Here is a 15456-nt window from a genome sequence, read left to right as displayed (position 1 = left end):
CTAGTAGAGTAGGTCGTGAATGGAAGGCAAATCAGACAACAATGCATCAAAGTCCTTGAAGGAAACATTGTTGTTGAGTATGATGGTAGCAGCATGATGATTGACGGCAACTTGTTCTTGAGGCTTCTTGGCACCGACACTACCATGACGATATGCCATAATTGCTTCTTCTTCTTGTTCTCGTTCAGTGAAAGATAACGGTGAAGGAGTAACAATAGGCATGGAAGAGTTCTTGCCAGTGAGAGATTGAACAACTTGTCTGAAGTTAATAGGGTCGGTTTCAACGTACCTTGTTTCGATCTGCACTATCTTTGGAGCAACACTACTACCACTACTACCATTGTTGTTCATTATGATGATGAGTGGTAAGTGGTAACTAGGAAGAGACAATACTAATAAAAAGAATAGTTTGTATATATGGTGAGAGCGTGGATGGGTGTTTATATAGCAATGCAAGTGGCAGTCATGGGAGACTAGTTGACCGGTCGTCCTCTTCATTCCCATCGAGCATCGAGTCAAAATCTTCAGCTATTTTGATTGGCCAAGTTTAGGGGGCCAACAACTTTATTAAATAAATCTTAAACTATCAAATTATTAATTAAACTCGTACAAAACACTCAAAAAAAGTAGAGAAGTCACGTTTGCGCCATGTCGAAAATTCAGAGGTGCACATGGAAAACTCAGAGGTGCACATCGAGAAGTCATCATCCGCTGTCGTTCATCCTCTTCCGCGCTCATCCTCAACGCTGCCTTCCTCCTTTTCGGAGCTCATTTACAACGCTGTCTTTTTAATGTTTAAATTTAAATTTTAGATTTATGATTTTGGATGTGTTTTAAAAATATTTTCTGTATAACATCATAATTTTAGATGTGTTACAATTATTTTTTAATGTTTAAATTTAGATTTTAGATTTATGATTTTATATTTTCTGTATAACTTCATAATTTTAGATGTGTTACAATTTTTTGTATAACTTCATAATTTTAGATGTGTTACAATTATTTTTTAATGTTTAAATTTAAATTCTAGATTTATGATTTTGGATGTGTTTTAAAAATATTTTTTATATAACTTAATATTTTAGATGTGTTACAATTAAAAAAGAAACTACAATTGAAAATATTTTAGTTTATGTATATAATTATATTCGACCATTCATAATTGTATTATTAACATTTATATTGTATTATTAAAGTTGACTGATTTTAGATGTGTTTTAAAAATATTTTGTATAAAATATCATACTATCATATGTATTATAATCGAAAAATAACAACACAATTTTAAATTAATTGTTGATTATATACTTTATTTGCAACAACTTTATTAATAAAATTAAATAAGACCAACCTTGTTCCAATTAAATCAGCAGAGTGTTTTTATGTTTAAATTAAAATATAATTAAAAATATTGAACATGATATTTCTTAACAAATTACATAAACACATGTGTGGAAAATAATGATACCTTTCACCAATGCAAAATGAGAGAGTGCTTCAGCTGGAAGGTGGTGATGGTCTTCACCAATGAAGACGAGATGGAGAATTCAGCTGGCAGCATCCTTTTTGGTTTGGAATTCACTATGAATATCCCGTAGAATAAGGAATTTAAAAAAATGTATCTGTTACGTGAAGTTACGAAAGTAAAGCAAAGTCACCGTAACCACCAATGAAGTGGGTGGATTTTAAAATTTAAATTTAAATTAAAATCTAATTATAGATATGTATCTACAAAATAGGAACATGTTACACTAAAAAAATAATTAAATATTATTTAAATCTGATTAAAGGCTGATTAAAGGCTGATTAATATTGTACAACTAGCATTTTCCTATATATATATACTTCTTGCCATGACCGCGTGTGCTTCCTTAATTATATAAGGGACATTAAATAACCTAACTGTCAGATTCTTATGACAAAAATTTGAACACGGAGGACCCCAGAAACAGCTATATGTTATCTATTCATGTGCTGCATTCAACCGTAGCCTCACAATGCAAAGGGATCGATAAAATATAAGTGCATTGCATTTATTATGCAGGTATGTTTTGGATATATTACTGATAAATATTATTTATATATTAAAATTATTCGTAATATATTTTTATCCCTTTATATGTATTCAATTTAATATAAATTAGTCCCTCAGTTTCTATATACTGAAATGACGTAGACACTAAAACATATATATATTATGTTTAGCAAAAAGCAAATACATAAAACACTCAAAATCTTAAAAAGTCTATAATACTCTCATTTTTTACTTTCACTACTACCACCCAGATTTTTCATTTATCACCATCTATTTTTCTCCAACACCATTCATAACCAAAAATAAATTAACTTCAACCCAAATTATTATTACCAACAAGATCTCTTTCAAAATTTAATTCAACAATTCTTCTTTTTTATTAAAAAAATAAAAACAAATATAAAAGGTAGATATTCTTCGGCACCACCTCACCTCTCTTCTTTCATAGCACTTTCCTAAATCCATTGTGCCCGAAATACACCTCCGCCTCCATCATATCTTCGTCGTCTTCCGCCACCCGAAGCAACAGACACTCGTAGTACTCCACGCTCAAGTATTCGAAATCATCGAAAAGAGAGAGTGATCGAATCACAATGGGCAAAGAGGAAGAGTGGAAGAGAGGCGACAGTGAGCAACGAGAAGAGGAAAAGAGAGAGACGGCTCGATGGATGCCATGAAGAGGAAGAGGGAGAAAGGCGGCGATGGACAATGGAGAACGAAGAAAAGAGGGCGCGGTAGCGGTGGTGACAGTGAGAGTCTCGAAGAGAGCAGTAATGGAGGCGAAGGTAGTGGTGGAGGGAAGATAGGAGAGAGAGGAAAGAATCGTGAGTCACTGAAAATAGAATGAGAAGTTGGAGGGAGGTAGAAGATGCTAACATACAGGAGGGAGATAGGTTTGAGAGAATGGGAGGGTAAATTTTGAAATTTTAAAAATTAAATAAAGATATATGTCTCAGTTTTTCAATTATATGGAGGTACACAAATTTAGTGTCCTCGTACCCATCTGTGTCCATCTAAAAATTATGTCTTATGAAACTAACAGAGCATGTGTGTCACCACGTTCATATCTTAGAGAGACATGAATAACAATCAAACACTACCTTATATCATCTATATATCATGCGTCACCTTTTTGCTTTTAGATTTTGCCGCCTCCTCAAACACTCGCTCCTTTTCCTCACCGACCACTACTATCCTCCCTTTGTCATTGCCACGCCAGAGGCCTGACGGCTCACTGTTGGTGCTGGTCGTCCTGGTTCTTCCACTACAAGAAAAATGTTTGTTACTGTGAGATTTACTATCAGATTAATCAAATAAATTTGCTGCTAAGTACATTACTGTCAAATTTATTGTCGTCCTGGTAGTTGACGGTATAAACGATGCTAGAAACATCTTACCGACGGTTTTTTTCAGTCCGACACTAATTATCGACGGATTTTCTATCGGTGTTTTCAATGGATTATCAAGCCTAAGTTGATGACTACCGTTGGATTTATCCGACGGTAACTTTGGCGTCATTTCGTTTCAAATGGCACCAAAACTTATCCGACGATACATCCGCTGGTAGGATTTTTGTTTTTTATTTTTTAGTTTGGGCATAATTTAGCCATAACTAATAGTCAACTCAAATTAAAACTCTTGTTAACCAAATTGTAATTAGAAATATAAAATTAGCAAAAATCGACAAATTATTTTATTAAAAATAAATGGTATGAATACAATAAAATGTCATAGAAGTAAAGTAATGTACCCTAAACAAACAAAAATGCATAAAACCCTAACTCCTATAGATCTTGACAATCATCGTCATCGTTGGCGGTGGCGGCGTCGTGGTCCCCTACTGTGGCAGCGTAGTAGGTACTGTTGTCGAATCCCCACCAGCAGCACCGTTAGAAGCAGCAGTGCGGCTGCCTCCAGTGCGAATCTGCTAGCTGTACTCCTCTATCTGCTGTCGCAGCCACTCGAGCTGCTCCAGCTTCTCCGTCAAGTCCGAGCTGGCGGCAACGCGTGCAAGAATCTCTCGATACCTCTACTCAGACTGCTCCTGCTACTGGTGAAGATCCTGTGTTAGCTTCTACATACACCTCCTCCCTCAAGTCGATAACTTCCTGGGGATCAGCAGGGCTGGTGGCAGAGGCAGAGGCAGAAAAAGCTGCCAACGCGGAGGAGTGGAGGCCATTGGAGAAGAACGATCCCAACCTGAAGTGGCGATTCTTGTGGGTTCAGAGGCGGTCTCGCACCAAATCCTGTTGGGATCCATGACTGAGGTCTCGAAGCCAGCTTCGTCGGGTCCACCAGGTGGCTGAGAATGCTGGGTCGCAGCGTCCAACCTCTGCTGATACTCCTCTTGCGTCACACATGTTAGTTGTGATTAGGATAATAGTTAAATAATTGACTTTATACCACATGAAGCTGAAATTTAGGATTAATTTAAACTCACATAGTGGGCCGTAGACCGCTCGTCAGCAAATCTCTCGTTGTTTGTCTTCAAAGTATAGGTATACTTGAAGGTCTCTGCCAGCGTCTCCTCACGATCCAATGACTTAGACTACAAATTAATATATCAACCAAAAAATAAAATAAACGAATAAATTAAACAATGACTGACAAATATATATGCAGCAGGAAATCTCTATTCTAATTTCGAAAATATAATTTTAATTTTTTCGATTTAAATAAAAATCTTATAAAAATTTCGATAATCTCCCCTGAAATTCAGATTTAGCCACCTTTGAAGGGTTCCATCCAAACCAAATTAACATCATTATTTTCACAGTCAAGCATTTTCTGAACAATTTTAGTAGCAAGAATCAGCAAACAATTAAATAATCCAATGTTTTCCAGTAATCTCAAAGCCTAATCTAACATATCATAACGTATCCTAACCTATCCTAAATCCACTAAAATTGAAAATTAAACACCTTAAACTCTACTAATTAAATTGGCTAACTTGATAATGAAAAAGGAAATTAAACACCGTAAACTCTTCTAACTAATTTAAGCAACTACTATAACATAAAATAATGCCAAAATTCTTACCAATTTTGTCTTCATCTTCACGAAGGTTGCCGACCCACCCATATACCTCGATGACCTGGGCGAAGCCCTATTGGCCATGTTCATCAGACATCGACACTTGAAGGCCTCGTTATCTCGTAAGTGAGCCTCCAGGTCACGCTTGATATTTTGATGGATCCACTTCGTCAGGTGGTCTTTTTCCTGACGAACATTGCTCATCATCTGCAGAAAATATTTGGCTGTCCGATGGTCATAGATCTTCTGGATCATGAGGTTATGCTCCACATCCTATATGAATTTTAACTACAAAAAGTGATTCACCAACATTAGTTAGTTGGAAGAAAATCAATTTCAAATACAGTAAATCAATTCTAACCAAATTGGGTTCTTACCGCCCACTTATGAAATCAGCGCTCTCTTATCTCAGTTGGGATCTGCGTGTAGGTCAGCCGTGGATGATCGTACATGGACTTAATAACCTCGGATATCTCCTGTGTGCAAGCATTGTGGGTTCGATGCAAACCTATCACAGAATAAACCGCACAGTAACAATCACATAAGATAAACAAACTTAATATTATAAAATTGAACACATTACTACATGCCATCGGGCCAAATCCTCAACCAGATGATGGCAGTGGTGGAGGGACATCCTGCTCAGGAGCACTAGAGGTATCACCCACCGCTATCTCTATCGACGGGGTCACTGCATCTACAGGGGGGACGTAGCAGAAGGAGGTACCCAGTTCGGATTTGGAACCAGGATTGCCTAGTTTCTCCAAACATTACATCTAAGTCATCCTCAAAACCAGAGTTAAAATTTTTTGTTAGTGCCTCCTCATCTTCTTTTCCTTTGGGAATCAACTTGATCGACTGGATAGCCGATATCTCCTTCGACTCCTCCATCCCTTGGTCTTTGCTCGAGGATACCTTGTCACCTTTTTGTTCTTGCTTCTGAGGTGACTTACTTTCTTTGCTCAATTTTGGATATGGCCCTTATGTATTGACATAAGCATTTTACGCTTGGACCATAGTTCTTGGAATGAAGGGAGCTCTTTCTTGAAAATTGCGTCGAGACCTTCCTTGACCGTTGCCCCTTCTACCTGCTCCTCATCTGGAGCCACCTCTTTTCTAGGCTCCAGCCTAATTTTCAAAACCTCCTCTAGAAACAATGAAATTGTAATTCCTGGAGTAGTTTGGGACATTGTTCTATCCCCATTTGTTATTTGATAAATTGGACGGAGGAACTCTAGTTCGACTTGACACCCCCTGGGGTTTCTGGTCAATTGTCACCACCGTGTGCATGTGTTGTTTGACAGAATCAGCTACAGACTCGACCTTTAATCCTTTGCTTCAGTTGAGCTTGTCTTAATTCTTCCTGATGAACACATCCTCTACTTTTTTATACGAGTCGAAAGCCTTAGTAGCTGAAGTGTCGAGCAAGACACTATATCAAGGGCATATAGCTACATTTCCTTTCTCCTCCTTTTGTCTCAACAAGAAACCTAATAGATCTTCTCTTGTCTTTGGATAAATAGAACTTTATGCCTCAAACATGTCTAGCTCGAACTGCTCATCTTTCTTTACAGGCTCGACACAAGCAATGTTGACTATAAATGCCATTTCTCCTGTTTCAGCGAAGTTCGATGCCACTTGGAAGAGATCAAAATCCACCTTCATTTCAGGCTCATTAGCAAACTTTAATCGACTTTCGTCAATAGGCTTTTGTATCAAGTCCTTGAAACAAACACAATTGTCAGTATAATGCCCAGAAGCTTAATAACATTTGCAAAATTTTTTATTTCTAATTTCAGAAACAAATGGCATTCTTTTCCCTTCAGAAGTACAAGCTGCTTATCTTTAAACAACATATCGAAAATCTACTCAGCTTTTGTTAGGTCGAAAGAATAATTCTTTCTTCCTAACAAAGGAGTCTTATCTTTTGTCAGATTAAGAGATTAACACACATAAGGAGGCCCATATTTTAGTTCTGCAGCAAAAGCAGATTTACTGTTCGACTCTTCCTCGCTTATATAGTCAATGTAGTTCACTTTTTTATTGAAAAAAAATAGTTTTATTTTATTCGACTCTAGCTCTTCTTTTTCTTTATTTAACTTCTCAATTTGTTGGACTTTATTAGCCAACTGAGTCAGGTCAAGAAATTGTTGATTTACTAATTTTTTTCGAATATTGAAATCAAGCCCATTAATAGCCATATTAAGTTATTAACTATTTCAGGCTTAGGAATCGGAGTGAAATATTTATTTCTCATATTCTTGAATCGGATAAGGTAGTCATCAATCAACTCAGTTTTTTTTCTCTTTACTGTAAATAAATCAGATAAAGTCACATTCATTTCACCCCTAAAGAAATTGATCATGAAAACTTCTTTTTAATTGAACCCAACTATGGATCGAATTAGGTTACAAATTTGAAAACCAAGTGAAAGCGTTCTTTGTTAGTGAAGAGAGAAAATATCTGATTTTCAAATATTCATTATTAGCTAACTCGCCTATTTCAACTGAATACCGAGCAATGTGCTCTATAATCGATTTCCCACTTTTCCCAGCAAACTTTGTAAGGGATTTAGGAGTTTTGACTCTCCTGGGTAGTTCAGCCTGCAAAACATAATTTGAAAAGGGGATATAAAATAAAGTTGATTTGTCACCGTTATATTTAATCTCGCTCTATTTAGGATTTACTCGATAGCTTGAGTTATATTTTGACATAAGCATGAGCAACATTGTTTGTTCTGACTTCATTTAATACCCTATTTGCGTCACTAAGACTGAAAATTTTATGAGTTTAGATGATAATCTAGTGTTATTCATTGAAGTCCCCAAACGCTTCTGAGTTCTTCCTATTTGTAGATCACAAGGATAGACTTGCTCCTGAATAATCTTGACCCTGACCTGGTTTGCTCCCTTTTTTTAAGCCACGACCTTGCCTTGACCCTGAAGCATTTTTATCATGATACCCCACGTTCTATCTTGCCTTGCTTTTCAAACTTCTTGTTCTTGTATTGCATCCATATTTACCACGTGATACATTCTTGGTTTCGACCCTGTTCTTTAACCTTCCTCAAGTCATTAAGCCTTTGACCTTGATCACCATTTTATTCTTGTTATAGTCAAAGGAAATTTTTTCTATGGCCATCTGTGCCATGTTTTGACTTCCTATACACCACAATCGAGTCTCTTCATGAGTCGAAATCTCTATTAACAAAGAAAAATGTGACTTACATTATAATATAATCGAGGACTTAGATATAACATTAGTTGATATATATGTACATAGATCTATGTATTTTTGTAGTTAGTTTGTCTTAACAAGACATTAAAACAGGAGCAAAGTGCCACTTTTTTAAAAAACAAATTTCATTAATAAGAATCGCAGGTTCAATGCAAAGTTATCAGAACTGAATCGAATCGGCCGGTTCAATTGGAAAACTGGTGAACTGATGGTTTGGCAGATTCAGTTCGTTAATTGGATCGGATTTACAATTGAACCGGTCAACTATGTTAAAAATCGACCGATTCGCACTTCAGACTGCAGTTGACCAGTGTGGATCCACAATACACCCAAGACTGCATGCATGCAACGCACTTCCCTTACCACTGCATGACTTTGTTTCTTAACAATATAAGTGACAAAAAGTAAATATATAATAAACGATGAATGAATTTTTATGTTTTTATCCTTTTAAGCATGGATTGACATGGATATCAAACAAGTAACAATACATGGGATATATGAACATATTGATATTGATTGTGTTATTTTTTGTTTTTTCACTTGTTCATTTAAATTGAGAAAGTATTTTGTACTAGTGACTAATTTATTATCTTTTTTTGCACCATAAATTATATCTAAGAATTGATATTTGATTGTTATTAATATATTTTTAAAATATGTATTTAATTTTTTATTTTATTTTTATAATTTTATATATTTTTTAATTATAACCGGATCAACTGGGTGAATCAGTGATTCACTAGTTGAACCAATAGTCCAATAACCCAATCGTATGACCGAATCAATTACCGGTTTAATTCTAATAACTATGGTTCAACGTACTAGATACACATATAAATGTTAAGTATCATAACTTCATAAGTTAGATTCTCGATTTTAACCAATAAAAATTAGAGAAATTCTCCACATACAAGCATTTTTTTATACAAGTCTTTACAAGTGCACCTTCTTGCGCACGTTCTTCTTCTTTTCTTTCGTTTCTTGCCTTCTCTTTCTCCTTCTTCAACTATTACTGCACGTTTTCACTGCACCTTCTTCTTCTTCTTGCTGCACGTTCTTCTTCCTCTTCCTCTTCTTCTTCTTCTTCTTCTTTTCTTTCGTTTCTTGCCTTCTCTTTCTCCTTCTTCAACCGTTACTGCACGTTTTCACTGCACCTTCTTCTTCTTCTTGCTGCACATTCTTCTTCCTCTTCTTCTTCTTCTTATTCTTCTTCTTTTCTTTCGTTTCTTGCCTTCTCTTTCTCCTTCTTCATTTACGTACTTTTCTCTCTGTTTTCTTTCTTCGTTATTCTCGATTTCCATTGTTTTTTGACATTAAGCTCTGAAATCGTTTTTGAAGAAGAAGAAGAAGCAGCTGAAGATGAGGAGGAGAAAGAGAAAGAGTTCTGAATTATGCATAAGGTGTACTTCAACGAATTTTGGGTGTATTTCTTAAATCCTTTGGGTGTAATTTTTGTAATCCTTTGGGTATATTTCTTAAATCCTTTGGGTGTATTTCTATAATCGTTTGGGTGTATTTCTGTAATCGTTTGGGTGTATTTCTGAATTCCATTATCTCCAAATTTGGCAAGAAACTTATTTTCATTGAGGAAGAAGAAAAAGAGTTGTTTATAATGCATGGTGAGTAGCGCGCTTTGGAAACATGAAGTGGTTGAATAACGTGCGTTTATTTACTCTTGAATATGGGAGTGTAATGCGTGTTTTTTATTAGGCTTGTACCAACTTGTAAGACTTGTAAGACAAAAAGACTTGTATGTATAGCAGGCCTCTAAAAATTACACCTTAAAAGAATTTTAGAAATTATAGCGCTATACAATTTTATACAAGATATTTTTGAAGGGTCACATCTTTTTTTTTTTTGGTCAAGAGGGTCACATCCTTTAAAAAACTAAGTTTACTGGACCTGCTGTACCTACTTTATCCTTTTTTTTTTGTAGTAGTACCTACTTTATCCATCACCACAAAATAGTTATGAGGCCTTTTTAGGTAGGCCCAATAGATGCAGATCAGCTTCAGAGTACGGCCCACAAGTAGATTGAATTCTGGAACCTGGACCCACCGAAAGTAATAGTTTATCAAAACAATTTTAAAAAAAGTAGGGAGGAAATTAGGAAACAAAATCTGTAGAAATTTGAATCACATCTAACTAAATCAAATATATCAGGAGCATTTTAAAGGAAGAAAGCTTCTTGATCCTAGGTTCAAATCTCGTTAACAGAAATGATAAATAATATATATTAAAAAAAACGTTTTGATTAATTAGTTCAATTCACTGTAGAAATAAAGTTTTAAATCACTTTCTTAATAGCTAAATGTTATGTCAAACTTGACTTAAAAAATAAGTATCAAATTACATGCATTAGCTGATAGTTTGTTATTTAATTCATGGTGCACTATGCTCTGCGTTAATTGGTAGTAGAAAGCACGTGAATTAGTCGAAGACTTTCAGTCGCAACTTATAGTACCAAAACTTAAAATAAATACTCGAAACAAAATTATTACTTGTAAATTAATTTAGGATAATCGGCCGCCGTTTTAGTTTGATTGATTGAACAAAAATAAAAGTTGAAATCCAATTGCACCCCCCAATAGGATTCACCGATTCAGTATCCATTTGCAACTGAGTTATGATTATGAGAGTCTCTGTCTTGAAAGCCATCACCATGTGGAATTTGATGCCTGGAAAAATGGGGTTCCAATCTATGCACAATTAATAATATATATTTTCAGATATTGATGGCTAACATTTAAAAACAAAGTTTTATTCTACAACTACAATACAAGTGGGGTGAAATAATATTTAAGAATCTACTAATGACGCCGCTCTTGAATTTTCTGGCGTACTTAGCATACTACTTTGGAATTCTGATCATGGTCAAATGCGTCACAACGAAACACGCGCCCACTGTCGAGTGTCGATGGGATTTTAAACGTTTGGGGAACAAAAGACATGGCTGGATTATTAAAATTAAATTCAATATAATTTTAATTAACTTGTTTTTGTATAAATTTGTTACCAATAAACTGAAGCAGAGAAAATCAGAATAAGATTTACATTATTTCGACATTTTTTATATTAATTCATATTAAACAACTTGCCAAAAGTTTATTTTACATTATTTATTTATTTGTTTGTACTGGTTAATTTTTTTTTTCAGATTTTTTCTCTTCAAATGGAAATGCGTAGAGCCCAAGGAGGCATGGAACCAGTTTTATTCCTTTATTATGAAAATCTATATCTAAATTCAAATATGTGCCAAACAAAATACAAATTCAAAGCAATGACATTCCCCCTATTATGACATATTATATAATTTTTTATCTAAAACTGAATAAAAATAAAAAGGGTCTAACAGAGAAAATAGACTTTCTCAATTTTTTTTAACAATTGAAAGATAAAATGTAATTTTTTATTATTAATTTTGTAAATAAGACAAAAAATAAATATAAAAGAGAAAACAATAAAAAGTTAAAGATCATATTTTACTTTCATAATTTTTTTTAACAATTAAAAAAATTTATTTCTTCTAATAGAAAGCTGGTTTGTTTGAAATTGAACAAGCATCTGTACTGTACACATGAACCGATGAACCTAAGAAAGAATATGTTTTGTAATGGGCATCCGATGCTAAACATGACCAAATCGGTAATCTTCTACACGTTTCTGGTTCAAGTTCAACAACCCTCAACACACAGGAAATCAAAAAGGAAAATGAGTGATCTAAAAATCAAAACAAAAATGATAAATTTTGACGAGGTAAATTCATGAATTAAATACTGGCTTCGTTGTAAAAGTAGAAATGCGCATCTTTAGCTCACACATTTTAAAAATTCACAAAAGAAAATAGATTCTTGTAAACAAATTTTCTAATGGCATTAATTAAATATATTACTGCCAAAGAAATTTTTGTATAGATATTTTTTAGTTAATATATATTCTTACTTTTTAATTTTTTATAAGAAATAAAAATTTAATTTTTTATTACATTTGTTATATATTTATTAAAATAAGAATTTAAAATTTTTTCTAATAGTAATCTTAACATATTATATTTTAAATTTTGTATATATTCAATAAAATAAACCAATCAAGACAAAAGTTATGAACCAAAATAATTAGGGTAAATAATTAAGTATTTTGTTGGCCTTGTTAAAATTGCGTGTCTTTCAGCTCGCACAATCTCAAGGGAAAAGAATCACACACACACAATTTGAGATGAAAATCATGATTGAACTAAATTAAATTAACAAAACAACAATAAAATCTAGAACCCTAAGGACCCGAATCCGGATCCGAAATTTCCGAATTTCACCAACCCTACGCTACCCTTATTTAAGGAAGCTCCCCCACGTTTTCTAATGCACCCTTGAAAAGTTGAACAAAGTTTCAATTTTTTTTCTCTCCGACACGCTGGGTCCTCTACCTCTTGTGCGTTCTTTTCTCATCTCCCAAAGCTCAAATCGGTTGTGAATGGTAGAAACCCTAAGCAACAGCGATTACATGCGCCCCCTTCTTCCTTCAAGGGCGAGCGCAATCCTCCCCGTTTCGTCTGCATCTGCATTCGCATTCGGCTCTTGCAAGGAAGGCTGGTACTACCGCTGCATCGGCCTCGACCCCTGAATTCTCTCACGCCGATTTAACAAACCCTAATTTCCCCCCTTTTCTTTTGCGACGGGAATCCACATTCTTTGGTTCTTTTTCTTCACCCGATCGGTGATCGCTACAGATCCGGGCTAAGGGATTCGTCTCCGATCGGTGAATTCTTTTAATTGTGTGCGTGTGTTGTTTTCGTTTTTTTCTTTCGATTGATTTCAATAAAAAAAAGAAGAGGAATTTGAGAGAAAGAGAAAAGAAAAGATGTTGCTGAGCAAGCAGAAGAAGAACAACCAGAACGCGAACGTGAGGAGGCTTCTGATAAGCATCAACGTGCTTGGGAGCGCGGGTCCGATTCGGTTTGTGGTGAATGAGGGAGACCTTGTTGCGGCGGTCATCGACACCGCCCTTAAGTCCTACGCCCGCGAGGGGAGGCTCCCTGTTCTTGGCACCGACACCGCCGGATTCGCCCTCTACTGCCCCCTTGTTGGATCTGATGGTACTTCCTCCAAATTCTGAAACTTTTTTGTTTCCTGCAATCATGTTCTGTTCAGCATTGCAGTAATTGTATCCCTGCGTTGAGTTTGTGAATCTCTGTTGACGTTGTAGCTTCTAGTTTTATCAAGTTGACATTTTTTACATTTGTTTTAATGGAAATTTTGGAACCCTATTTTGGCAATGGTCATGGCTTGGTGTTGCATCTTTTGTTTGTCGTCATTAACATGTTTTAAGCATTCTTCTTTTGAAAACCTGATTCTTCCCTTTGTTTTTGCCTTAATTGGTTAAGGGCTTGGCTAACGAGTCACTTATTAAGGTTAGCCAAAAGAGAAATTTTCAAATTTTGTACCTAATGAAAGCATTGATGCTCAATTTCATTTTTTTTTTAAAAAAAGCTACATTGGCAAGCTTAGAATGAAATTGTTTTAACAAAACAATTGCTTGATCTGTGGTTTTGGAGTTTGAAATTGAGATGGTTCTGAATTATGCATTGGTATTAATGTTTGTGCAGCCCTGAGTCCTTGGGAGACAATTGGATCACACGGAGCAAGGAACTTCATGCTATGCAGGAAGCCGGAAACATCTTCGAGGCGTGTGGCAGATGCTGATGCAAGTGAGACCACAACCACCCTCTCACGCAGAGGCAGCGGCAGCTGGAAGGCCTGGTTCAACAAGTCCCTCAACCTTAAGATTTCTTCCCACTGAGTGCTTGAGAGTTTCAACGAATTCATTGTCGTTCAAGTCTTACATCATTGTTCTTCTTTCATGTTTTTTTTTTATTATTATACTGGTTGGTTTTCTCTTGTTCTCACTAGCCTGGGAACTCACTCTCTTTAGTGAATTTTAATAATAAGCTTTGATATTTAGGGTTTCGATCTTCATTGGAATCAGAATTGATGTTATTCAACTGTTAAGTGTAATATGCTGAGGAATATTCCGTTAGCGCAAAGTGAAAATGCCTGGGCTAGTTGTGTTGTTTTTTCTTTTTCAAGTCAGAACACGTGTTTGTTGTTGGGATCTGTAAATTGTTGACAATTTCCTTCACCTCAGCTGGGGTTAGGAGGGACGTACTAGAACACCACAACTTCCTAATATAGTAATATAACAAACTATTATTCCAAACTCATACTAAAGTCTTTCTAATCTTACTGTGAAATGTGTGTTCTGATCTTCAGACACCGGTCAACTCGTAAATTGTAATCGTGTTTGAAAAATAAATATTTGTATTTATAATAAATAAAATAAATCAATAATTATATTTTGTAGAAATCTAAAATCTAAATAATATTTGTTTCTGTGCACACGGTTGCTTTACTTGGACGAATTGTACCCGCAAATTTGCCAATTTTATTGAAGAAAATTGACAAATTGAGGAGCAAAAAGCAAGGTATGAGAGGAGCAGCAGCATCATGTGCCCAAAGACATTTCCAGCGGCGAGGCCAAATATTATTATTGTACCAATTTACTAAGCATACTAATAATAGCAGCATCATGAACATGTGGGTGTTGGACATATCTTCTCCGCTTGTGACAGCTGTGTTTTCGTTACAAGAGATGACGAGAGTAATCCATTTTAGAATCAAGCATAACCAAGTGTAGCTCTCCCCTCCATCCCTCCTATAGCTATGTGATTGGTTAAGAGTTGCAATCAATTTAGGGCATTAGGCATTTAATTACATGTGCATCTGCACCTACATGATTCCGCTCTGTTTCCACCACCCCTTTTTTCACAATTTGCGAATCTATGACTGTTCCACTCCAAGTTTCAACTCATTTTGTGGCCGTTCTTTCATTCTGCCCAATTCTTTGCATACTGCACAATCCTATTCTCTTAATGAATTTCAATTAAACAAACTCAACTTTATGTACACATGTTTATATCTTTTCCTCTGTAGATACTTAATAGTATACTATGAGTAAGCATGAAAATTACATTCTGAGTATAATTCGTAGTAGTTACACGTTCACTTTCTTGATTTAATTATCAAGCGCTATTTGTGTGCGCTCAATTAGTGTATTCACTTTCAATTGAGGAGTACGTCTTGCTTGCTAGAAAA

The 15456-nt window shown here is 35.3% G+C and overlaps 2 protein-coding genes across 2 annotated transcripts; one reads left to right on the top strand and one right to left on the bottom strand.

Annotated features, from left to right (window-relative positions):
* On the bottom strand, positions 1-351 carry LOC107634011. Its single transcript, XM_016337593.1, has one exon. It carries the CDS (start codon positions 349-351, stop codon positions 1-3), a length of 351 nt encoding a protein of 116 aa, XP_016193079.1.
* LOC107632059 (uncharacterized protein At4g22758) lies at positions 12653-14383 on the top strand. Its single transcript, XM_016335696.2, has 2 exons — positions 12653-13400; positions 13911-14383. Exons 1-2 carry the CDS (start codon positions 13166-13168, stop codon positions 14102-14104), a joined length of 429 nt encoding a protein of 142 aa, XP_016191182.2. The 5' UTR covers positions 12653-13165; the 3' UTR covers positions 14105-14383.

Source organism: Arachis ipaensis, chromosome B03, assembly GCF_000816755.2.
Source record: "Arachis ipaensis cultivar K30076 chromosome B03, Araip1.1, whole genome shotgun sequence".
Taxonomy (NCBI): domain Eukaryota; kingdom Viridiplantae; phylum Streptophyta; class Magnoliopsida; order Fabales; family Fabaceae; genus Arachis; species Arachis ipaensis.
This window is presented reverse-complemented; position numbering and strand designations above follow the sequence as displayed.

Coding starts and splice junctions, on each gene's coding strand:
- LOC107634011 (XM_016337593.1), bottom strand. CDS start 351: ATGAACAACAATGGTAGTAGTGGTAGTAGTGTTGCTCCAAAGATAGTG.
- LOC107632059 (XM_016335696.2), top strand. CDS start 13,166: ATGTTGCTGAGCAAGCAGAAGAAGAACAACCAGAACGCGAACGTGAGG. Junction 13,401..13,910: donor CCCCCTTGTTGGATCTGATG/GTACTTCCTCCA, acceptor ATGTTTGTGCAG/CCCTGAGTCCTTGGGAGACA.